Source organism: Peromyscus maniculatus, chromosome 6 (assembly GCF_049852395.1).
Source record: "Peromyscus maniculatus bairdii isolate BWxNUB_F1_BW_parent chromosome 6, HU_Pman_BW_mat_3.1, whole genome shotgun sequence".
Lineage (NCBI taxonomy): Eukaryota > Metazoa > Chordata > Mammalia > Rodentia > Cricetidae > Peromyscus > Peromyscus maniculatus.
In genome coordinates this window covers 76,209,857-76,234,045 of record NC_134857.1, presented here as the reverse complement: position 1 = coordinate 76,234,045, position 24,189 = coordinate 76,209,857, and the positions used below count along the sequence as shown (strand labels likewise).

The following is a 24,189-nucleotide window of genomic DNA, read 5'->3' as shown; positions in this document are numbered from 1 at the left end:
AAACATAGATTAACAGAAATGGGTTAATTTAAGATGTAAGAGCTGGCTAGCGAGAAGCCTGACTCATAGTCCATACAGTCTGCAAATAATACAAGCCTCTGTGTGTTCACTTGGGATCAAGCAGCTACTGGATGCGCGTTGGAGAGATTCATCCTGACCCCAGGGTGGGGCAGGACCAGAGAAACCTTCCAACTACAGACTAGTTATTATGAAACCCAAACAGGAGCCGTGTTGTTATTAAGTCTCCTTACCTTACAAGGATAAGTTTCTGTCTCTTAAGCCTAATAATGTATCCTGCAAACAATGTTTTTCAACCTACTCTGAAGTTGTGACCTCCATGATGTATTCTGAAACTTTGCCTTCTGAAACTCCTGAACTTGTGATGTATGATTGCCCTTTTGCCTTGAGAAAATGTCTTCCCTGATATCTTGATGGCTCCCGTTCTACATGATGGATTCTTGAACTTTTTTTTCTGACAAGGGTTTCTCTGTGTAACCTTGGCTATTCTAGAACTTGCTCTGAGATCTATCTGCTTCTGCCTCCTGAGTGCTGAGATTAAAGGCATGCACCACCACCACCACCAGCAGCTTTATTTTTATTGCCTCCTTTCTAACAGCCAATTATCCCAACAGTTGTTTTCTATTACACTTATCTATGCCACAGGCAGCCGGGAGCCCTGAGTACCTCCCCCCAACACACACACACACACACACACACACACACACACACACACACACACTCTTTGTCCAGGTGTTAATAGCCAAATTATCTCAACAGCTGTTTTCTATCAACCTAACCCTCCCCAATAAAGGGGACCTCAAAAGTCAGTGAGAGGATGAGCTCAGAAATCCCGACTTAGGGGGAGGCAGCCATGTGGCCGGTCCCTTGTGCACCTCTAAATGCAGCTTGCTTAATCAGATAGTCATGGAATTTGTTTTTTCTCAGGTCTAACATTACATGTCAACTTGACACAAGCTAGAGTCTTCAGAGAGGAGGGAGCCCCAGTTTGGAAAATGCCTCTGTAAGACTGGGCTGTAGGAAAGCGGGTAGAGCATTCTCCTAATTAGTGATGGATAAGGGAGGTCCCAGCCCATTATGGGTGGTGCCATCCTTGGGCTGATGGTTCTGGGTTGTATAAGTAAGAAAGCAGGCTGAGCAAGCCCCGAGGAATAAGCAAGCCAGTAAGCAGCACTCCTCCATGGCCTCTGCACAAGCTCCTGCCTCCAGGTTCCTGCCCTGTGTGAGTTCCTGTCCTGACTTCTTTCTGTGATGAACAGTGATGTGGAAATGTAAACCAAAGAAAGCCTTTCCTCCCCAAGTTACTTGTCATGGTGTTTCATCACAGCAGTAGTGACCCTGACTAGGACACCAGGAAAAGTCTGTCACAGAGCAGCTAAACAAACACTTTAACACTGATCCATATTATATATAACCCTCTGTTATTTTTGAAACAGGGGCTCACTTAGTTGCCCAGGCTGGGCTTAAACTCACTATGTAACCCAGGTAAGCCTTGAATCTGTGATCTTCCTGCCTCAGCCTCTTGAGTAGCTGGGATTCCAGGCCTGTGTCACCATACCCAGATCTTATATTTGGACATAATGTGTTTACTTGAAGTCATCTCTAAATTACTTATAATGCCTAATACTGTGTGAGTGTCATGCTGTTATACTATGTTGCTTGGAGAAGAAAAAAGTCTGTAACTGGTCAGTATGGATGCAGTTTTAGTTTGTCTGGGTTGTTGTTTGGTTTTTTTTTGTTTTTGTTTTTGTTTTTGTTTTTTTTTTTGTTTTTCGAGACAGGGTTTCTCTGTGTAGCTTTGCGCCTTTCCTGGAACTCACTTGGTAGCCCAGGCTGGCCTCGAACTCACAGAGATCCACCTGCCTCTGCCTCCCGAGTGCTGGGATTAAAGGCGTGTGCCACCACCGCCCGGCTGTTGTTTGTTTGTTTTTAAGGCAAGGTCTCTCACTGCCAGGGTGTGACAGCACACATCTTTAATCCAGCACTCGGAAGGCAGAGGCAGGCTGATCTCTGTTCAAGGCTGGCCTGGTTTACATAGGAAGTTCCAGGACAGCCAGGGCTACACAGAGAAACTGTGTCTAAAAACAAACAAACAAACAAACAAACAAACAAACAAACAAACAAACAGAAACGGTCTCTCACTTGTATAGTCCTGGCTGGCCTGGAACTTGTAACATAGACCAAGCTAGCTGGCCCTGAACTAGCAGAGATCTGCCTGCCTCTGCCTACCCAGTACTGGCATTAAAGGTGTACCACCATACCCAGCTTTATATATACACACATACACATATACCTTAAAAAAAAAAAAAAAAAAAAAAAAAAAAAAAAACCAAGAAAAAAAAGTTTCCTGAATAAACTCCAACTTTTATTTCACACTGGCTAGTCCTGAAATTCTGTTTTACAGCATAAATCAAGGATCCTAACTTAACATGAGTAAGAGTTAGAACTCCACAGACCAGGTGGTAATATAAGGCTGGGCCTCCAGCTCCCACTGACAGTTCCAGCCACTCAGAAGGTTGAAACAGGAGGATGGCTGGGAGTTCAGGAGCTTGATGCTAACCTGAGCAGCAGTCCAAAGCTCCATCTCCAAAGGAAAATAGTCAACTCCGAAAGTCTAAACTGAGGGACTAGTCCAGAATATTGAGAGCAGCTGTCGATTCGGGGTGAGGGCCGTGGGGCTGTGACTAACCATTTTCATTCTGGTTATTATGTACCAAAGTGTCTGGATTTTTAAATGTTTTCGTAAAACGCTAGGAACCCGCAGAGAAGTAGAACTACAAGGAGAGAGAGATGGACAAGGGATATACAGGGATCGTTTGTATTATTTTATAACTTCAGATGCACAAAGGAAAATCACTGTAACACTTCCCATCTCATAATCTATTGCCACAACCTGTGTGTTTTCCTCTTGGAATGTCTTGTGGTCACAGTGTCTCTCCATTTCTACTACCATCTTGGCTCAGGCTGACACAGGGCAGATAGATAAAGAAGGGAAAATCCAGGGGACATAAGAAGGAAAAGGAGTCACTGACTCTGAGTCTAGTTCAAGTCTTTCAGGAGCTGAGATGGAGACACTCCAGCACGGTTGTCAGAACCTGCTGTCAAAACCTGGAGGTTGCCTACCTGGAGGCAACATTCCTTTTATGTAGAGATGTTTCAAATAAGAATGTTGAAATAGCAATGAAGCATGCTATTTGTATATATGGCCTTTGAATGTGATCTTATTCCTTTCCCAGATGTAAAAAAAAAAAAAAATGTGAAAATTCAAAAGTTTCTGGGACTCTTACAATTAAGGTTTTAATTGTAAAAATTTTTGTTTACAGTAAAGACACCTTAACTTGCCTGTGTCCTACTTTATCAGCTGTGATCTAGTCATTGCTCCTTAGGGACCACTCTGTGATCTCCTTCCAGTTCCTCAGCAACTGTGAGACCTAACCTCAGAAGACATCAAAGTCCTTCACATGGAAAGACACTTGAGCGGAACTCTCTAGAGCTCAGGAACACATCTGAGTGTTGCTTCCCACTCTGTGCCAAAGCTCTTCCTTTCCAGCTCCAGCTCACCTTCATCCTAGCTCAGCCTGAAATTCTCTTCTGAGGTGACATGAGCATCCCAGGTGAATCTGAGGCAGCCCCCCCACAGAAGAAGGCAGGCTGCTGGAAGAGGCGGCAGTGGCCCGTGCCTCTCTCTCCCTGAGAAGGCCATTTCTCTCACCCGGGCAGCTGCACTAACGTCCCAGCTCATCTCCCTGTTTCATTTCTTGCCTCTTTTTATCATCATTTTCCACACTGTAAACGGTGATCTTTGCAAAATGGAAATCTGAAGCCGAGTAAGTACAATGCATGATCCTTGACTGCGTTTCCAAAGATTCAGCATCGCTGGGACGCTGCCTTTGTCTATTGTACTGCTGTACCAAAATAGCACTGGCTGAGTGATTGATAAAGAACAGAATATTTTTTTTTAAGTTCTGGAGACAGAAGGTCAAGATCAAATTGCTGATGGACTTAGTGTCTGGCAAAGGCCAGTTCTCCAGATGACACCGTCCAGATGTCTTTGAGGAGGGCTGGAGGAGTGCCCTTGCTTCCTCAAGCTCATTTCTAAGGCACAAATCCATCTGAGAGCAACACCCTCAAGGCCTCATCACTCCTAAGGCCACTCTCTAGAAATCTCTTGAAAGGTGTGGTAGTTTGAATGTAATTAGCCCCCATAAGCTCACAGGGAGTGGGACAATTAGGAGGTGTGGCTTTGTTGGAGGAAGTGTGTCATTGTGTGGGTGGGCTTTGAGGTCTCCTGTGCTCAAGATACACCTAGTGTCTCAGTTCACTTCCTGTTGCCTTCAGATCAAAATGTAGAACTCTCAGTTCCTTCTCCAGCACCACGTCTGCCTGCACTTGGACTTTGGGATTGTGGGTTCAAAAAGCAGTGGAATGCTTTAAGTACTGCATCCTAGTAGGAGCATAGAAGACAGTAGTGTTGAAGGTCATTTGAACTGTGGGAGCATGACTCAAGAGGTTTCAGAGGAGAAGAATTTTAGCATGTTGCCTAGAAATTGTTCTTGTGGTATTTTGATGAAGAATGTGGCTGCTTTTTGCCCTTGTCCAAAGAGTCTGCCTGAAGCTAAAGTGAGAGATTTGGATTAATTCCACTGGCAGAGGAAAGCTTAAAACAGCCTCGTATAGACTCTGTCATGTGGTTACTTAGTGTTCATACTTATAAAGATTTATAATGAAAAAGAGCAAGCTGAGAAAGGAAAAATACAAAATGTACAATTTGAGGAGAAAAGGAGCATCAGGAAGTGGAATGGAACTAAGTCCTGTGTTCAAGGAGATAAACAGATTAAGAAATGGAATTAAGGGAGTGGTGACCTCAGGGTAAGGTCCCACCCATGCAAGTTTCCAGCTTGTGAAAAGGAACTAAAGAAAAGCTTGGAGCTGGTGGCACACGCCTTTAATCCCAGAACTCTAGAGGCAGAAGCAGGTGGACCTCTGAGTTGAGGCCAGCCTGTTCTACAGTTCCAGTTTCAGGATAGCCAAGCTTAGGAAGTGAAGGAAACCTTATAAAATAGAAAGTTGATGAAGATGTAATTGAACAAGGTTGCGATGTTCCAGCCCCAGCAAGCAGAAGAACTTGGCAGCTTTGGCCATGTGGTTTAGAGTTAAGGATAGAAGAAAGGAGTTGTGGAATAAAGCCACTGAGGCCAGGCAGTGTCAGGGGTGTCCCTGAATGGAGAGCTAGTAGACAGGCCATTGTGTGAAGCTGTGAAGGGGAACACTGATTACCTTGGAGACCCCAAGATGTTGGAAATGCCAGAGCTGTGGGATACCTGCCGAGGAGAGCTCCTAACAGGGAGTAGAACCAACCAAGGGAGAGAAGTGTGCTGTAGTCAGCTAAGCTGAAAGGAGTTGGAGATCTGAAGAGCATTTCGACATCAGACATGGAGATGCAGAGTTTGGAGTTTGCCCAGCTGGTTTTCGATCTTGCTTTAGTCCAGTATTTCCTCACTACACATTCTTCCCTATATTTTGGAACAATAATGTATATTTGGAACAAATATGTGTTGGAAATATGTGATCTATTTTTTTTATTTTGATTTTACAGGGGATTACAGTTAAGAGATTGCATAAATCTCAGAAGAGAATTTGAACTTTGGACTTTTAAACATTGTTGAGACTATTGTAGACTATGGGAACTTTTGAAGTTAGACTAAATGCATTTTGCTTTATGATATTTTTATAAGCTTATAGGAGGTCAGGGAGTGGAATGTGGTAGTTTGAATGTAATTAGCCCCCATAATCTCTTAGGGAGTGGCATTATTAGGAGGTGTGGCTTTGTTGTTGGGGTGTGGCCTTGTCTGAGGAAGTGTGTCATTGTGGGGGCGGGCTTTGAGGTTTCCTATATTCAGGATGTGCTCAGTGTAAGTTCACTTCCTGTTGCCTGTGGATGAAGATCTAGAACTCTGTTTCTACTCCGGCATCTTGTCTGCCTACACATCACCATGTCCCAATGATGATAATGGACTAAACCTTTTTGAACTGTAAGCCACTCCAATTAAATGGTTTCCTTTATAAGAGTTGCTGTGTCTCTTCACAGCACGTTTCTTTAGTTCCCAAATCTAGGTTATATGCTTGCAGTAAACTGTGTTTAGTCCCATCATACACTTGGCACACAGTATCACAATGTCTCTCTCACTGTTCCTCTGACTTCGGTAAACTTCAAAAGCTGGCCCTGGCTTTATTCTCCAGCCTCCAGCACTGGTCTGGCACACAATGATTATGTGTTTAGTATCTAGAATGGGCTTCCATTTTCTTATATGTATAATAGAGTAATTGGGACCCTCAGGTGTGACTATTAGATTTAGGAGTACAGAGTAAAGAGACAGAAGGCAGAAAGAGACCAGAGTCTGACCTCAACAGGTCTGACCTCAACAGGTGAGCCTGTTTATTAGCCCACACAGCAAGGGACAGCCTATCTCAGGCCTGAAGGGGTCTGCAAGAGGAAAAATCTGCTTGTGACCCTATATAGGGGTGGGTGAGAGATTTGGGGATGAGGAAGTTGATGCAGCTGTGGGGGACTACGTGAGGGTCTTCCGTTTCTTCTTCCTGGAATGATGGGCTTCAAGCAAGACAGACCATCTTGGGAAATAGGCTGCCCCAGCCGACATTCCCCCTGAGTTGTGGCTGACCTATCGAGCACAGGAATCCTGTTTTTATTTTGGAGGCACTCTATCACTGACATGGGACAGTAATCCCAGTGGGTAGAGGCAGGAGGATCAGGAAATAACAGGCATTCTTAGAGAGCTGGAGGCCAGCCTGGGCTACATGATATCTTGTTTTTAATTAATTAATTATAAAGGAATAAAGCTATTGGGGTTACTAGATCAAGAAACAACAAATCCGGTGCAACAATCCCAAATTTGCAGGAAATCCTTTAACCCTTGTGTTTTTGCACTGCACTGCTCTAATTCCGGATTTCTCAGGACACCGGTTGGGAGGAGCCGGGACTACAGTTCCCATGAAACCTCCGGGTACTACGTAACGCCTACCAGACGCAACCAGGACTGCGTTTCCTAGCGAGTTTCCGGACGCCTCGGAAAAGCAAAGGTAACGCTGGCTGCGCAGCGGCTGCAAAGGTACCTCCCTAGGGTTTGGAGGGGACGCTAGGGCTCTGACTCAGCCAGAAGGACCAAGTTGCACATCCTCCCTTTTCACAGCTCCCAGCCATGCCCTCCCAGTGCCCTTAATGCCCAGAGCTCCTCCGGCCGTTCCAACAATCGCCCCTTGTCCCTCCGCGGCCGGCGTAGGAGCCGCGTTAGCCCGCCAACTGCAGTGCAGAGGCGGTCCTGGGGTGCGTGGGGGGGGTGTGTGGGCCCAGCTCTCAGCCCTGCGCCCTTCGTCTCTCCGCAGCGGATGCTGAGGGCGCCGTTGGCCCGGTGCGTGGTCCCCATGGCCACGCGCGCGTGTGTGTCGCCGGCCAGCGCGGGATCGGCGGCCGGCGGGCCCGTGGAGGCCGCTATCCGCGCCAAGTTAGAGCAAGCCCTGAGCCCCGAGGTCCTGGAGCTGCGCAACGAGAGCGGCGGCCACGCCGTCCCAGCAGGCAGCGAGACGCATTTCCGTGTGGCCGTGGTGAGCTCTCGGTTCGAGGGTCTGAGCCCCCTGCAGCGGCACCGGTTGGTCCACGCGGCGCTGTCGGAGGAGCTGGCTGGACCGGTACACGCGCTGGCCATCCAGGCGAAGACCCCCGCCCAGTGGAGGGAGAACCCACAGTTGGACACTAGCCCCCCCTGCCTAGGTGGAAGCAAGAAAACTCGAGGGACCTCCTAATACCCAGATTGGGAGAACAACGATCGGAAGGGGCCGAATGAGAATAAACTCCTAAGTCACTACTACGTCATACCTTGATTTGTGTGGCCCAGGGTCCCTACCCTTTCTGCTAGCGTACGCCATGCAGAGGCCAGGAAGCTCCTGGCCCATGAAAGCTAAGGTGGCCAGGGAGAGAGCAGCTGCTCACAGCTGCCCTTGCTTGGGCTAGTCGGGGAGGGCTGCCTGGTCCTGATGAGTGAGTCAGGGCCATGAAAATAAAGAGAAGCAGCCTTGGGAGGTCAAAGCCGCGTTCTTAATACCCGTTAAGTTGGAGCTACGTATTGTGTATGTGATGGGAGGTACATGACACCATGGCGCTCATGTAGAGGTCAGAGGACAACTCTTGGGAGTCTAAGAATTGAGGTCATCAGGTTTATGCGGCTGTTAGGCCCCTACAGGCGTTTTTTTGTTTGTCTGTTGTTCTGTTTTGTTTTGTTGTGTTGTGAGAAGAAGGGATTCGTGAGGAAGTGAAGTATTGGGGTTTTACAAGGATCCCAAAATGACACCGGAAAGAAAGAAATTGCTGCATCTGAAGCAGGAAACGAACGGAGACAAACACTGCCTGGGTTTTCAAGGGGAGCTCAGGTGAAGCTTTCCAGTGCCTCTCACCTGGAGGTTCCCAGAGAAAGGTGTTGCTGACCATAGCTTGGGCCGCGGATGTGTCTCGGCGGCAGAGCTCTTGACTAGCTTGTCTGATGCCTTGGGTTTAACCCCAGCAGTGCAGATGCGTATGTCTGAGTATGTGATCTTGACCGTTTCTGACTGTAAACAGTGTCTAGATTGGGCCTGTTTGGGCAGTAGAAGGTTATTAAAGGCTTCAGAGCCCTGGGTAGTGGCACACGCCTTTAATCCCAGCATGAGGAGCAGCAGGCAGATCTCAACTGAATTCAAGGCCCGTCAGGGCTAACTAGTGGGACTTGTCTCACAAAAAGAAAAAGTGTAATGTGTCTTGGTTAAAGCAGCAATGGAGTGGAGGGGAGGAATCCAGGGCAAGCTACAGGCAGTAGGAATTCCCAAAAGACATGGCTTAAAATGGGGCTAGAGATGGTGCTGCACTTTCTGCTCTTCCAAGGATCCAGGTTCGGTTCCCAGCACCCCCATGGTGACTCACAACCAACTGTAACTCCAGATGCCGGGGATCTGATGCCCTCTTCTGGCCTTGATGGGAACCAGGCACATGTGGTACACAGACACATGTGCAAGCAGGAGGCTCACGCACACAGAACACACGTTTTTGTTGCTTCTCTCAAGAGGAACAAGGGCTCTTAACCCACAGAGCTGCCTGTCCAGCCCCCGTAAATAAATGGTTCTTAAACAAAAATGTGGATTTGAGACATCCTGTTCCACAAGTCAAGAATAATAATAGAGGGTGTTAAATGTGAGTGGAGATGCAAGAAGCAGACAGAGCCACTTTGAATTCTAAGGATTGGTACCCTTTATTTTTCAGCAGTTTTTTTCATTTCATTTTTCACATCAATGAGTCAGGTTTAGGGTTCCCAAGGAGACAAGAAAGTGGATGTGTCTCCCCCCCGGGGATGTAAGGGAGAGGGCTACGTCCAGCCACGGAATGGTGAGGAGGGGTACACACTCGTACACTGGGCACTGGAGGAGAAGGCAGTCCTTTGAGCACAGAGACCAGAGTTACAGTCACCACCTGGTTCAGTGTTACAAAATCAGGGAATGGCCTTAGGGTCGAGGGCACCAGACGAAGCGCGAGGAGGGTGAATTTGGAATTTTCTTTTTTTGTGTGTGGTTATTTTTAACTTCCTTTTAACTTTTTAACATTTTACAAACAGCTAAAAACTACAACACATCACAGCTACAGAGGGCGTCGGGGGAGAGTACCAAAGAAAGCAGCCACACAGAGTAGGGTAGGACAGGGGCAGCTCTACCTACAGAGGCTGGCTGTGGACGGCGAGATGGGGAAACTGAGGCTTCTGGTCCCTGCATTGGGGGTCCCTCACTGCCCGGCCTCTTTGAGAAGGGCTGAGGGAGGACCCCTGCTTCCTGCCCCTGCCCCAACTCCTTGTGCTTTTGGATCTGCTGGTTTGACCTTATGTCTGGTTCTTCCCTTTCTCCTCGGGGTCCTGCCTGTGAGGACAGGTCAGGTGGGAGGCCTGTGGCCAGGGGGTGAAACCTCTCTGGAGGAAGAAGGAGAGTGAGGCCTTGTCGGGTGCCCCCAGGTCTCCCTAGATCGCAGGACTATCATCCCAGCCTGGCTAGCTCTTCCCCCTCCCAGCTCCAACATGGAAGATTCTGGGAGGTAATAAAGAAAGACAGTGTTGTGTGTGTGTTCACTGAAACTACTACCCTGGGCTTAGATTTGAGCAGTATAGTGGTACCCCTGCCCCATGGCACACACACACACACACACATACATACACACACATACACACACAGTCCTGCTAAGCTGCCTCAGAACTTATATATAAACAAGAATCAGAAAACTAATTCCATAAAATCCAGGCTTCCTATCTGTAGCCTGCATTGAGGTGAAAATGGAGGCCAGAGGGCTGAGGTTTATTGCTACTCCCCAGCATCCTTGGGAGGTTAGAGGGCACCCAAGGCCCTTCCCACTCAAGAAGTTCTTTTGGTCCAAGCCTCAGCCCCCAACATGACTCCATACCTGTGGTTCACCAGGGCCTAGGCAGAGGGGATGGAGGGGGAGGCAGAAGTTCTGGAACCCCCGGATCAGGGAAACAAGGGCCCCCCACGAACACTGGGGGAGAGAAGGGTGCAGCTCGACCTTCTCCTGTGCAAAGTTGAGGGGTGGCAGCAGGTGGGGAGTGCCTCACCCCACACGTGGGATGAGGGGACCTTCCCTGTCGTCCCTGCCCGTCAGGGTCACACACATGCACACAGGCACACACAGCTAAGACACCAAACACAGGGGAGTGAGGGTCGGGAGGGCAGGGCAGGGAAGGAAGGGATAAGAGGAATTATTGGTCTCACAGTGTGCCTGCCACCCCCTGACGCCCCGAGACCCTCCTCACTGCAGCACCTGCCCCCGGGTCTCAGGCAGCTTCAGGGCCAGAGAGCTTCCAAGGGCAAGAGCGGCCGAGGCAAAGAGGATAGGAGCAGCCTTGGTGATTCCCACAAAGGAGGTGAAGATGCTGATCCCCAGCACTGCAGCCAGCTTGCACAGAGCATTCAGGAAGCCAAAGGCCGTGGTCCTGCTCGGGAGGCCCCAGAGCCAAGTCACGCGGCGGTCAGGGCCCAGGAGGAGGAAGACAGGCAGGGCAAGTGGGGAAAGATGGCAGGCAGTGTTCGGGAGAGGGGAGGAAGGGTGGCCGGGTGCGGGACCAGGGGGGAATACAGACCAATCAGGAGGAGAGAGAGAGAGGAGACAGGAGCGTGAGGTCAGTAGCCAGAAGTACCAGGAGTAAGCGAGAAAGCTCCCAATGTTGGGGAAACTCAGCGGAGGGGGGGGGTCCTACCCCTAACGAGAGTCTTCCCATCCAGCCACCCCCCCACTGCACCCCACTTCTCCCCTCCTGTGGCTCCTAAACCTCCTCCCCTGCCCCACCCCACTCCAAACTACCTCTTGTCCGAAGGGTAGAGTTCGACAGTCAGCACGTCTAGCGCGCTCCAGGATGCGATGCTGACCCCCCCAAAAAGGCAGAGCAGAGCGATCATGGCTGACTCGCTGTTCCCAAAGGACAGGAAGAAGCAGGAGACACAGGACAACACACTGGAACCGGCTGGGACCAGAAGAGAGAGCAATGAAACCCAGCCATGGCCCAGCTCGCCACCAGCGAGCCTGGCGACAACCCTGGGTCACTGTTTCCCAAGGTTCCTCAGCCCCTGCGTTTGTTATTATCAGTAACAGTGGCAGCCATTCATTCCAACCAACCAAGAGACACGTGACTTGACCACTCAGATGCACCTTTCTGAGGCATCAATCCTCGGAGAGAGGCGCTGTTTTCATTTCCTAGGTTGCAGGGGAGAGCTCACAGGGCAGAGCCTGCCCAAGGTAAGTGGCGGAGCTGAATTTCGAACCCGAAACCTCCAAGTCTGTATCTACTTGCCTGTCATTCTCTTTATCCCCCTAGAGTAACTTCTATGCCAGGCCCCCCGCCCCCATTTTGCAGCACCCCTAAACAAAACATGGGGGAAGACAGGGGGAAGCACTCTGGCCCATCTCTTCCACAGCTGGAGGTGAGAAGCTCGCGGACAGCCTGCCCCAGCCGCACCCGGCCCTTCACCCCCTTACCAAGCATCCTGAGCCTGCCAATCTTGTCCATGAGCAGGGCAGACACGATGTTTCCAGGAAGCACAGCCAGTGTCCCCAGGAAGCTGACGAAGTACACCATGTAGGCCCCCTCGCCCGTCCCTGTCACATCTAGCGGGCACCCTTCCTTATTGTGCAGGAACGTGCTGTTCACCAGGCGGCTGTTCACAAACTTGTACTTAAACAGGTCTAGGAGGCCAAGACACAGAGCGGACAGTGAGACCGAAGCCGGTTATGGTTAGGGATCGGCTGCGTTTGTGGACGTTAACAGTCGGGGGCGGGCAGCTCAATCCCTGGCGCTCCTTGCAAAGCATCCGATAAGGTCACCATGGGAACTAGCCATCTTTTCAGCAGACCGTGCACCATGGCGTGTCTGAGGCCTGACCAGCCTCTGTCTCCTGTGTGTCCTTTTTGTCCACCTGAGCTGGCTACAAACAGGAGCCCTGCTGCTGGCCTTATTAAATATCCCTTTTTATTGTCTTCCTTTTCCCCAATAACCCAGTCACCCTCTTGAAAATTACATTAACATTACCTCACTGAACTTTCATAGTTACAGCTAACGGTAAAGAAATGTGACATTTTTCCTCAGATAGTCGATCAAAATACCCAATGTTCATTATCTGTCCCAACCACTGAGGGTAGCCAGTCAGTAACCCCAAGGCTCCCGGGGACTCTCAGCTTGAGAACTGTGAGCTAGGGGACGAGGAAGCCTCCTCCTCCTCCCTTCATCCAGGTTCCGGTCCTTGCGCTGACACCCACTGGCCGCCTTACCAGTGTTATAGAACACGGTGTTGATGAACGTGCAGTTACGGAAGAACGTGTTGCTGGACGTGACATCTTCGAAGTAACACTCCTCAAACAGGGAGTCCTCAAAGGACACTGACTTCAGACGCAGCCCGATGAACCTGCAGGACCAGGGTGATGAGACGCGCCCCCTCAGCCTCACCCCTTCACTGACTTACTCCCCTAGAAGTGGAGAGATCGTCAGCGCCGAGCACACACGGGCTTTGCCCCAAACCACCTTGTCTTGGACTCAGACTCCTCAGAGTGACAGGACGTAGAAGGGGCAGGGGAGAGTGGCGCTGAAAAGCCCCCACATACTTGTCATTGAAGTACTGCCCGCCTCGGTGGATCTGGTTCTCCAGCGTGAAGTTAAATGTCACGTGCTCTACGCGCTCCCCTGGGAACACTTTGGTCCGTGCTGCATAGTCCACAGCCTGGAGATGGCGGATCATGTCGGGGAACCAGACAGTCAGACCGTAGTAGCTGGAGAATCAAAGGCGTGGAGTCAGATAGGGCAGAGAAGACACCAGAACTCCATCAGAGGGCTGGGGGAACAGTCCACCCGCGTAGGGGCGTGTTCACCCCTGCCTCATCTCACAACACCCCTTCTGTGTTCTGGGGACTTTACGGTTTTCTATGCTGTCCATCACGCTCTCTGCTTCCCAGGCATCTCCTCTTCCTTCCCCCCGTCTTATTCCCATTCTCTCTGAGGATTTAGATGCCCACCACCAAGCCCCATGTGTCCCCCAATACAATGCCCTCACCTCACTGTAGCACCACTGCTAGTCTTATCTATTCCTGACAGACCGTGGATTTAACAGCTACTTTCAGCTCTTCCTGACAGAACATGAACCCTAAGGACCGGGACATGTCTACTCATCCCAGTACATTGTCTGCACAGGATAAAAATGGAATGCCCGTCAGCTTGAATTACAAGTCTGATGAATTCATTAAGTAGAGAACCTGGGGAAAGCATCGGTCGTGAGGATGCGAACAGACAGCATCTCCCCTCCTCATTCGCCCCTCACCTCCAGTCCCATCGCTCGCCAGCCCACACATTCGCCCTCTCACCTGAACGACATGGTGAACCATACACCCATCATCATCAGAGTGATGCGCCGATACTCCGGACTGAAGCAGGAGAGGAAATTCCCCCAAACCTACGAGGGACACAGTGGGGACCGAAGGTGACCACGCTGACTGCTACTCACAGATCTCCAGGTCTTTTTGCTTCTCCCCCCCCCCCCCCCCGCCACCCCCCCAGTTCACCTTCACCATTCACAGGCTCCGGCCCTCCCTCCTCCACCTCTCCCGCTCCCTCCTCTCTCTCCACCACTCAGTCCCCCATTACCTGACCCCCCAGGCTCAAAGCCCGGACTCCCCAGCGCTGGTACCAGGTCCCTGTATCAGACTGGATCTCAATCAGTTCATCCTCCTGATGAATGGTTTTAATGTGCGTCACCTGGGGACAAGAGAAGGGCTGAGCTGTCACACACCATTTCCCCAGCCCGCTCCACGCGTCTCTTTCTCTCAGGGGTGACAGGTGCCTGGGAGTGCCACTGAGCTGCAGTGTGGTCTGGGGGTGAGAATGCGCATCCAGGAAGGGTCCAAGAGGGGACTGTAGGGGTGAGTGGGAAGAGCTGTAGCTTACTGAGAAGACTCGCTCAGGATGGCCCTTGGCTCGCATGTTGGTGTCATGAACCTGCTTCAGCACCATCCAGGCCTCGTCATGCTTCCCATTCTGGAACCACAAACGTAAATTCCCAACATGCGACTCAGGGCTCCCGCACCCAGTGTTCCAGAAGCCGCCCCTTCCAGCTGGCTTCCAGGATCCCAAAATGCAAAAGGACTCCCAGCTCCCTGCACCCCTGATCTCTGGGGATACACCTCAGCCCGAGCTGGGGTACAGCAAGGCATGATCAGACTCGGGCAAGAGTCGGGGTGGTTTGCGGGGGAACAGACGCCAGCACAGATCCTAGGGATTTCTCCAGTAAAACAGAAAGGAAAAGCCTAAGATGAGGGACATGTCGGTCAGGTACGTGGCCGGAGGAGACACATCCTAATCTGCCACATCCAGGTATGGCTGGAAGGGAGATGTAAAGGGGGCGGATCCCTGCAGAAACTTAAGCCACCCATAGATGATCAGGTTTCCCGGTCTCTCCAAAGCCCTCTGGAGACACATTTGAAGGCAAAGGAAACAAGATCCCCCCACCCCGCCGCCCCCGAGTTATGGGCACATGAAGGAGGAAGCAGTCGGGGCACCAACCCCACAGCCAGCATGTCCATCCCCTCCCCGCCCACTGAAGCAATCCACTCACCTCCAGGAAGAAGCGGGGACTCTCCGGCTGCGTGGTCAGAGCCCCGATGGCAAACACCGAGGGAAAGGCACACACGAGGACAAAGACCCTCCAGCTGTGGAACTGGTAAGCTGAGCCCATCTGGAAACTCCACCCTGGCAGACAGTGGCAGAGTCAGCAGGGAGCAGAGCCGAGCTGGGAGGATGGGGAGTCGGTGCGGGGGGGGTGGGGTGGGGGGTGGGGGGGGGGCCGGAGACCCGTGCTTACCATAGTGGGGAATGATGGCCCAGGCCATTGCAGCTGCATACACTCCACCAATCATCCAGAACATACAGAGCCAGCTCAAATGCTCCCCCCGTTTCTCCTGGGCCAGGAACTCCGAGAAATAGGAGAAGACAATGGGGATGGAACCGCCAATCCTGGACATTTCAAAAATCAACATTAGGAGCCGGCCACCGCCATCCCAATCCCCAGCGCAGTGCTCCGCGGCGTCCTCAGCCCCTGCCCCCCCCCCCCCGCCCCCCCCCCCCGCCTCCATCTCATGCATTATGTCCTACAAGCTCTTCTTGACACCAGTCACCACTCTTGGGGTGCCAGGAAACAGGCAAGCGGGTCTCAGGTCAAGAAAAGGCTGAGCTGGGAGAGGGCAAGGCGGAGAGGCGCCCTGGACCTCTGTGCAGACAGCCTCAGAAGCAGAGTTAGAGCTAAGACTCTGGGATGGGCCAGGCACGGTATTCTGCATGTTATCAGGCAGGCCCTGGCCAGGCACAGCTGGCCTGAAGATGGGTGGGAGTGGGAAAGAGGACCATCCACTCAATTCACACATTGCAGCAGCGTCTTTGAGGGCAGACAACTCACCCAACCCCAGAGAGGAGGCGACAGAAGAGGAAAGTGCCATAACCCTGGACGAAAGACGAGAAGAAGGCGAAGACACTATTGACCGAGAGCGAGATGAGCAGACACTGTCTCCGACCCAGCCGATCAGCCAGGCCTCCCCAGAGGAAGGCTCCCACCATCATGCCCAGGTACACAATGAGGCCTGCGGAGAGGAGGAAACGGGAGGGCCGCCGTGAGCAGCTCCGCCTCAGCTCTCCCATCCGCGGAGCTGCAGGGACTGAAACTCCGGCAGTAGAGAGGATCTGTAGAGCTTTCTAGAAGCTCTGTCTACCCAGAGATCGGAGAGAGGGAGAGAGGGAGGTGTGCGAACAAAGATGGACGGACAGTCGTCACTGCAGACCAGGGTTCAAAGGCAAGAAGGCAAGTATGGGAGAAAAACCCTCCCTTGCTTTCCTCCTCACCTAGAAGTGAAATGGATCTGCCTAGATTCCTAGATGTGTGCCCCCCCCCCCCCCCGTCCACTCTACCCTCCCAGTTTGATTTGTCTGGTGGTTTTTTAATTGTGTTCTTTAGATGGTGTCTCACTGTGTAGCCCTGGCTGGCCCAGAACTCACTGTGTAGACCAGGCTGACCTGGTAGAACAGAACTCACTGTGTAGATTAGACTGGCCTCAAACACACAGATCCACCAGCCTCTGCATCCTGAGTGCTGGGACTAATGGTGTTCATTCACTTCCCACCTGGCGTCCCCCGCCCCCAAAGAAGGAGATCTCTTGTTCCTTGGGAGAGGGACTTCAATACAACGTTTCTCCTTTATCCTTCTACCCCAATACTTGGGGTCCTAAAATTCCCCAGTGTACTGTTTCTTTCCAAAAACGCATAATTGGGATTGATTTTTCTTTTTTTAGATCATCTCCAAATTCTGCATTTTATCAATGCCTAAACCAAGCCCCAAGAGAGAGACCTGTTCATGGCAAAGCCAGCCCTCTATAATTTCTCAGTGAGCCTATGGGATTCCTCCTTCTAGATCCCTGTCAGGAGAGGCCATCAGAGACACTCCTGGTCCCTGGACACTCCCATGTCTGAAGGGTCCCTACCCACACCACTCCAAACAGACCCTTCCCATGTATACAAAAGCATTTCAAAGTTGTTGTTGTTGTTGTTATTGTTATTGTTTTGTTCTGCAGCAGGAAAGGGCAGTTAACTGAGCCAATGGATGGAAGGCTTTGAAGATGCACTCAACAGTAGCCCAACCCAGCATGGCCAGATCCCGGCAGTTAGGCAAACCACCACCCACTCAGACGCTAGTGAAAGCCCCAATCCAGCTACACTGGCTCCCTCTTTCACACACAATTTCATGAACTCAACCTCCAGAAGAGGGTGTCTGGGGTGGGGGTGGGGGGTTGCAGAGGATCCGCGGGCCCTCTAGGTACATGCTGCACCAAGCTATTGGGAAGGCCCGGGCAGTTCCCGGCAGCAGGGTGTTCGCAGGGCTCTTACCTAGCATGCCTTTGTTGGAGTCAGACAGGCACATGTCTTTCTCAGCACTGGGCAGCACAAAGCCCACGACAAAGACCTCCACACCATCGGCCATCAGCGCCAGACCCAGCACGAAGTAGAGTGTCCACTGGAAGCGGCCATGCCCACACTCCCGGAGGATGGTCTCGTACTGCTGGGCCAATTCTTCCCGATCTTTCCGCCGCTGTGCCTCGCCCCGGCCCCCAGGAGGACCCTCCCCATCACTCAAGCCCCCTCTCACTCCAGCCAGGGGCGCCCCATCTGCCATCCGTTCGCCTTTGCCCCCAGACTCTGCCCGGGGGATGCCCTGATATTCTCCCTCGTAGATCTCGTCATCCTCGTCGTGGCCCTCAGTGGCATCACTGGAGGCGCCGCCTTCCTCCTCATCCTGGGCCCCTTCTCCGCGGTAATAGCCATCAGCAGGGGCCGGGAAGTCATCGTCATCATCTTCCTCCTCGAACCGGGAGTAGGACCTTCGCGAATACTCATCCTGGACCCTGTCCAGACCCTTCACCACTTTCTTAGCCGCGTGCTTCTTGACTTCCTTGGCGATGTCTTTGGCCCCACGGATGAACGCCGCCCGGTCTCGGAAGCCTTCTTCCATGATGGGGCGTGGGCGCACCTCGCTTGATCTACCCTCCCTCGCTGCTTCCTTTTCAGCCTTTTACTCAACGACTTGCGGGGTCAAGAAGACCCCCCCCCCTCCCCAGATGAAATGTGGTCCGGTTTCTTTGGGCTCAGAGTAAGAGGAACTAGGGCCTGGCCAGTGAGGTCCCCAAGGAAGGGAAGAGCTTTGTTCTGCACCCAGTTCAGTGGGGGGAGTGGGGGAGGGAGAGGGGGAGCAGGGGGAGGGGGTGGGAAGGGGGAGCCAGGTTGGAGAGGCTAAACCGAGGAGCCAAGCTATTTCAGGGAGGGCTGCCTACTTCTCTTCTAGGAGGCCTCTGGAGACCTAGAAAACGGAGAGAAAAGGAAGTTCACTAGGCTAGTGAAGGAGGGCCATTATGGAACCCCTCTCAACCCAGAGACAAGCCTAGACCATGTGGTACAGGTGGTACCCCCACCTCCGGCACCAGCCACTGAAGAGGGATGGCCGTGTGGGTCAACAGGGGCCACTGAACATACAAATCCCGTCATGACCTTGGAGGGGAGATCTACAGGACTCGCTCCAGAATCAGTCATCTATCTGCCCCTCCCTAACCGCTGCCACATCCAGTTCAGACCCGCTGCGAAGAAAACCCAGGAGAGACCGGAACTCCTGCTCCAGTCAGCTGAAGGGTTCTGGTTGGGACAGAGCTTGAGGGTGATGTCAGGGAGCACAAGTCCTCTGGCCAGGTGCCTCCCTCCACTGATGGAGCTAAAGGGGGTCCCTCCACAGTCCCTGGAGGTCTCCTGAGGAGAGATTTCTCCCAGCTTAGCCTAAGAGGTAAAGCTCAGCCAGCAGAGTAAGGTAGACTTGGGTCTGGCGTACGACAAGAGTATGACATGTTTCTGAATGCCCAAGCCTTGGATCCCTCTCACTTAAGAGAGGAAAGCAAGGGGTTAGTGATTCGGTGCATGTATGCTTACCACGGGAGCTGGCACAGGAAAAGTGATGAGAAACACCAGCTCTCGTGTCGCGGTGAAAGCAACACCGTGAGATAGATGCCCTACGATCCCGCCCCCCCCCCCCCCCCCCGCGCCCCCAAAGATCCCTCAGCCGAGCAACCTCTGCATGCTCTTTAGAGTGAACAGCAAAAAGGGGCACGATCAAGGAGAACGCTGGTTGGATGCAAAGCACATGACATTTGAAGTCCCCACCCCCTGCCTGCTAACTGCAGGTGGGCACGTTGCCCCAATTTACCCGAGCCTGGGTGTCCTTATATTTAACCTGATGATAATTAACTTGGGGAGATCTGTTTTTTGGAGTTGTGAAACTTAACCTCACAGAAATATTCTATTTATATTAGTTTGCTTCCTTCCCTATTATATTGAAAAGGAGTAAACGAAGCAGGGGCAGTCAACAGAGGTCCAGACTTGGTTGTCGATGCCCAGGATCCTCCCAAGAACTCTGTATTTAAACTAATTCCAACAGCTGGAATGAGTTATCTCCTTTGTAGACCAACAGGATAAGGACCCCAAAGGGAGACTTGGAACCCGGGTAAAGGGACAAAGGAAGATCACGAGCTAAGAAGAGACAACTAGCTGCTCCCCACTTCCTTCAGAATGTCACACAGAGGCCCCTTCTGCCTGTGGGGTGGGGGCAGAAATGACTGGTTGAGGTCACATTGCTAATGAGTGTCTAAGATCTATAGCTGTGTCTTGGTCCTCCAGGGTCTTCCTTCCTAATCCCCCTTAATCCCTCTGTTTCTTCATGAGTCAATGAAAAAAGAGTCCACAAATCCCACACTGCATAGGCAGCTGGTGGAGAATGAAGGGGACCTAGGACTTCCCCCTTAAAAAAAAAGGAAGAAAGAAAGAAAAGACACCCCATAAACGGAGGAATAAGATAACCTCCTTCATGGCAACAGAGGACACAGGCCTAGATTAGGAGCAAGATCATTCCCCTAAAACTACCCTCTCCTCCCACCCAGCCAGAGCCTTGACTAATGTCACACACACACACACACACACACACACACTCACACACACACTCACTCACACTCACACACACACTCACACACACATACACACACATACACACTCACACACACACACACTCTCACACACTCTCACACACACTCACACACACTCAAACACACACTCTCACACACTCTCACACACTCACACACACTCACACTCACTCACTCACACACACTCTCACACACACTCACACACACACACACACACACACACGCTAGTGGAAAGGGGTAAATAGTGCCATGTCATTCAGAAATGAAGCACTGGGAAGGACAGCTGTAAGCAGTTGTCCAGCAGTGACCCCAGCAGTGACCCCTACGTCACCTTTTCCTCACGGTTCGGGGACCAAGCATCCTCAGTGCAAGGCAATTTTGATTCCTTGCCTTTCTTTCCCAGCCGTGACCGCCCCTCAGGCCCTGAAGGAAGCATCTGGACCCTCCAGGAGCTCTTCCCCAGCCTGTGTGTCCCTCCTACGTGACTATGGAGGTAGGAGAGGTTCCCACAGCCCCAACACCAGACGGTGCCTCAACAGCCCGCTCCCCCAGGGCCAAGAAGCCCAGGAGAGAGAAAGAAGACAAATTCTTTGAGCTGGTGAGGAAGTGCTGCTATATTTAGCCTGCCAAGCAGCACAGAGTGGCTGAGCCTGAGGAAGAGAGACGGCACCAGGAGGTGGAGGGAAAGGAGACCAGACCGGGCTTTACCCAGTCCTGTCAGGCTGACTGACTTCGCCTGACCGGAAGAGACGTGTCCAGATTTTCTGCAGAAGGTAGAAAGGGTTCATGGAAGAGACCTCATAAGCAAACCTGTTCCTGTCAGGACAGCTGCTCAGATCAGAGCAGGCCCCTGATCAAAGCCCTTGATTTGGGGGACACCCAGGTTTTCAGCCCATCCTATCCCAGGTCATTAAGAAGTGACAAGGTCATTAAGAGGCAGCCATTTATCAAGAGGTTCTCATGGAGAAGGACAAGGGACGGAGAAGGTAGGCTGCGGGGGATTCCAGAGAAGCCCCTCCTACAGCACAGCTTGATAACTGACCCTCCTACCCCTCTGCAGGACCCACAAGGCTGAGCCTCACCCCTACCATCTACCCCTGGGTTTGGAAGATGGGAGCATCCAGTTTTGTCCGTGGAGGGGGGGGTTGGGGGGGCAGTGTCAGCTGAGAATGCACACGGAGGAAGGAGAATGCTCACGGAGAGGCCAGAGATGCAGAGAGAATCCCCCCCCACACCATGCACAGGCTTAGCGACCCCCCCCCCCCTCACCTCGCCTCAGCGCTGGTACGAGGCAGGAGGCCCTAGGACTGACTGCACTGTTGCTCCCGCCCTGGTCCTGCGCTGGACAGGTGCCCAGCATCACTCTGCACCCCTCCTCTGGCCCCCTCAGTAATTGCCTCCAGCCCCAGGCCCCGCCACCTGGCTGCTTCCCATCTCTGTCTCTCCGCTATCCTTCCTTCCATCATCCTGCCCCAACCCACCCCAGGCCAGGCAAGAGGCAGTACCCATGCTCTGGCCCGAGCCAAGGTCATTTTTCATTGGGGGGGGGGGTGGAGTGAGGAAGAACATAACGTCAAGGTGAGGAGGGGACTGGAGTCTGAGGGAACCCCAGCTTACCTAACAACCCCATCACCGGTTTATTATCTCCAAAGAATGTAATGGGGACTTAGACTAAGGTAGGAAAAAAAAAAATCCTCATATACATGTATATGTATATATGTATATATATATGCATGTATCTATGAATGTATGTGTGTCTATACATACATATATGTGTAGATGCACATATATATTTATTATTCAAGTCGATTCTCAAAGAAACTGAAATAAATGGCCCATTCCCCAAACTGATACCACCACCACCACCACCACCCTCACCCCTACAGCAGGGGCAGTCACCCTCCCCAGAAGCAAAGCATCAGAGATAAAATGGCTGCAAGGCTAGGCAAGGATGCTTCTGCCTTGGGCGGGGTGGAGGTGAGAGGAGAGGGGTCTCACCTGAGCTGGGTTCCCGGGGTCAGGGAGTCCCCGGGTGAGGGAGGGGTTCCAGCCGCAGGGCTGGGGCGGCAGCGGCGGCGACTGCTCCTCGTACCAGGGGAAGCGGCACTGCAGACCTGCCCCCCGCACGCGCTCCGGCCCCGCCTCCGGCCCCCCCTCCCCCGCACCAGTGAGCATCGGGAGAGACCATTGTTGGGGGGGGGGTGGTTAGGCGAAAGAAACGGGGATGGGGAGGGGACTTAGGACACAGGAAAAAAGATGATGAAAGGACTGGAGGGGATGGATTGTCAGGGCGACAGCTGGAAACGAGTCTTTCCCAGCCCTTTCCTCCTAGCAAAAGATGACAGATACCTAGGGAAGACACTAATAGTGGTTAGGGGGGCAAATGGGGAGACAGGAAAGGGAGCGTACTGTTAACAGGCTTTTCATCTGGAGCCATATAAACGTCTTAAATAATAGCCGGGCAAAAATGAGGAAGGACAATAAATGTTTGTTTTCAGCATATGAGATTTATATCTTATTCCTAATTTTATTCACATTGTTTCTACTTGTGTAACATTTTCCTGGTTCCTATAGAGGCTCCGTCTTCTAGTGACGAGGATGCAAGCTCCACAACAAAGGTGGCTGTCAGAACTGACACACACACACTGACTGAAATGTGGTTTGGGAGCAGGAGAAAAGATACATAACTTGGTTTGAAAGTTCAGGAAGACTTTCTTAGAAAAATAGTGATGGCTGAAGCCCAGCGGAGCATGCCTTTAATCCCAGCACTAAGGAGGCAGAGCCAGGCGGATCTCTGTGAGTTCAAGGTCAGCCTGGTCTACAGAGTGAAATCCAGGACAGGCACCAAAACTACACAGAGAAACCCTGTCTTGAAAAACCAAAAAGAGAAATATCGATGTCTGAATGTAGTCTTTTGGTCAAAGATGGTCTTACTATCCAGCCATGGTGGTTTATGCCTTTAATCTCTGCGTTTAGGAGGGTGGATCTCTGTAAGTTCAAAGCCAGCCTGGTCTGTGTAGTGAGTTCTAGGACAGCCAGGGCTACATGGAGAAACCCTGTCTCAAACAAAAAAGATGGTCTAGCCCCTTTCCTGTCTCCCCATTTGCCCCCCTAACCACTATTAGTGTCTTCCCTAGGTATCTGTCATCTTTTGCTAGGAGGAAAGGGCTGGGAAAGACTCGTTTCCAGCTGTCGCCCTGACAATCCATCCCCTCCAGTCCTTTCATCATCTTTTTTCCTGTGTCCTAAGTCCCCTCCCCATCCCCGTTTCTTTCGCCTAACCACCCCCCCCCCAACAATGGTCTCTCCCGATGCTCACTGGCGCGGGGGAGGGGGGGCCGGAGGCGGGGCCGGAGCGCGTGCGGGGGGCAGGTCTGCAGTGCCGCTTCCCCTGGTACGAGGAGCAGTCGCCGCCGCTGCCGCCCCAGCCCTGCGGCTGGAACCCCTCCCTCACCCGGGGACTCCCTGACCCCGGGAACCCAGCCCCTTCCTTAGCACCCCAACCAGGGTGACAGCTCAGGAGTCCCAGCCTTAAAAAAGCCCCCTCCCCTTCTACCCTGCTCCCTGGAATCCAGAGCCACCCTCTCAAGCCCAGGGCTCAGAGCCCAGGTTCACCTGGCTATGTGAAAGCAGGGATAACAAGGTGTGGTCTCAGTACCCCACAGCCAGAGTCAGTGACTCCTGGGTCCCTGCCATCTGTCTCCTCCAAAACCAGTCCAGACTGTTTAGCTACAAGGCGGACCTCCTCCCCTCCTTCTCCATTCAGTTGCTACTAGCAGAAGCCGGTGCTCGAGAAGGGATTTGTTTGTTTGCAAGTGTGACCAGCTGGACATTTCCCTTCGCATCCACTCCAGTGACTCAAGAAAAAAAAAAAAAAAAAAGATCCCATCGATCAGCACCCCTCCCCCTCCAAAGGAGGGAGTGAACTGGCTTGGGTTCTCATTTTTTTTTCTTGTATCTTTCCGGCGTCCTTGTCAGATAACCTGGACTCTGACAGATCCAAGAGCTATCACTTGGTGACCATCTTTGAGGCTTGAGGA

At 52.0% G+C, this 24,189-nt stretch overlaps 2 protein-coding genes across 3 annotated transcripts; one reads left to right on the top strand and one right to left on the bottom strand.

Annotated features, from left to right (window-relative positions):
- Positions 1 to 7,002: 7,002 nt before the first annotated feature.
- On the top strand, positions 7,003 to 7,901 carry Bola1 (bolA family member 1). Of its 2 annotated transcripts, none has more exons than XM_042279537.2 (2): positions 7,003 to 7,116; positions 7,420 to 7,901. In XM_042279537.2, the coding sequence occupies exon 2, from the start codon at positions 7,423 to 7,425 to the stop codon at positions 7,834 to 7,836; it is 414 nt and encodes a 137-aa protein (XP_042135471.1). In that variant the 5' UTR covers positions 7,003 to 7,116; positions 7,420 to 7,422; the 3' UTR covers positions 7,837 to 7,901. The 2 variants fall into 2 exon arrangements, with proteins under 2 accessions (XP_042135471.1, XP_006982632.1); XM_006982570.4 differs by having other exon boundaries at positions 7,059 to 7,145.
- A 1,385-nt stretch (positions 7,902 to 9,286) lies between these two features.
- Sv2a (synaptic vesicle glycoprotein 2A) lies at positions 9,287 to 22,304 on the bottom strand. Its single transcript, XM_042279536.2, has 13 exons — positions 22,148 to 22,304; positions 17,523 to 18,489; positions 16,045 to 16,225; positions 15,454 to 15,605; positions 15,208 to 15,341; positions 14,541 to 14,630; positions 14,241 to 14,351; positions 13,961 to 14,049; positions 13,208 to 13,372; positions 12,878 to 13,011; positions 12,089 to 12,295; positions 11,417 to 11,576; positions 9,287 to 11,048 (listed from the first exon to the last, which is right to left on the bottom strand). Exons 2-13 carry the CDS (start codon positions 18,142 to 18,144, stop codon positions 10,865 to 10,867), a joined length of 2,229 nt encoding a protein of 742 aa, XP_042135470.1. The 5' UTR covers positions 18,145 to 18,489; positions 22,148 to 22,304; the 3' UTR covers positions 9,287 to 10,864.
- Positions 22,305 to 24,189: the final 1,885 nt, after the last annotated feature.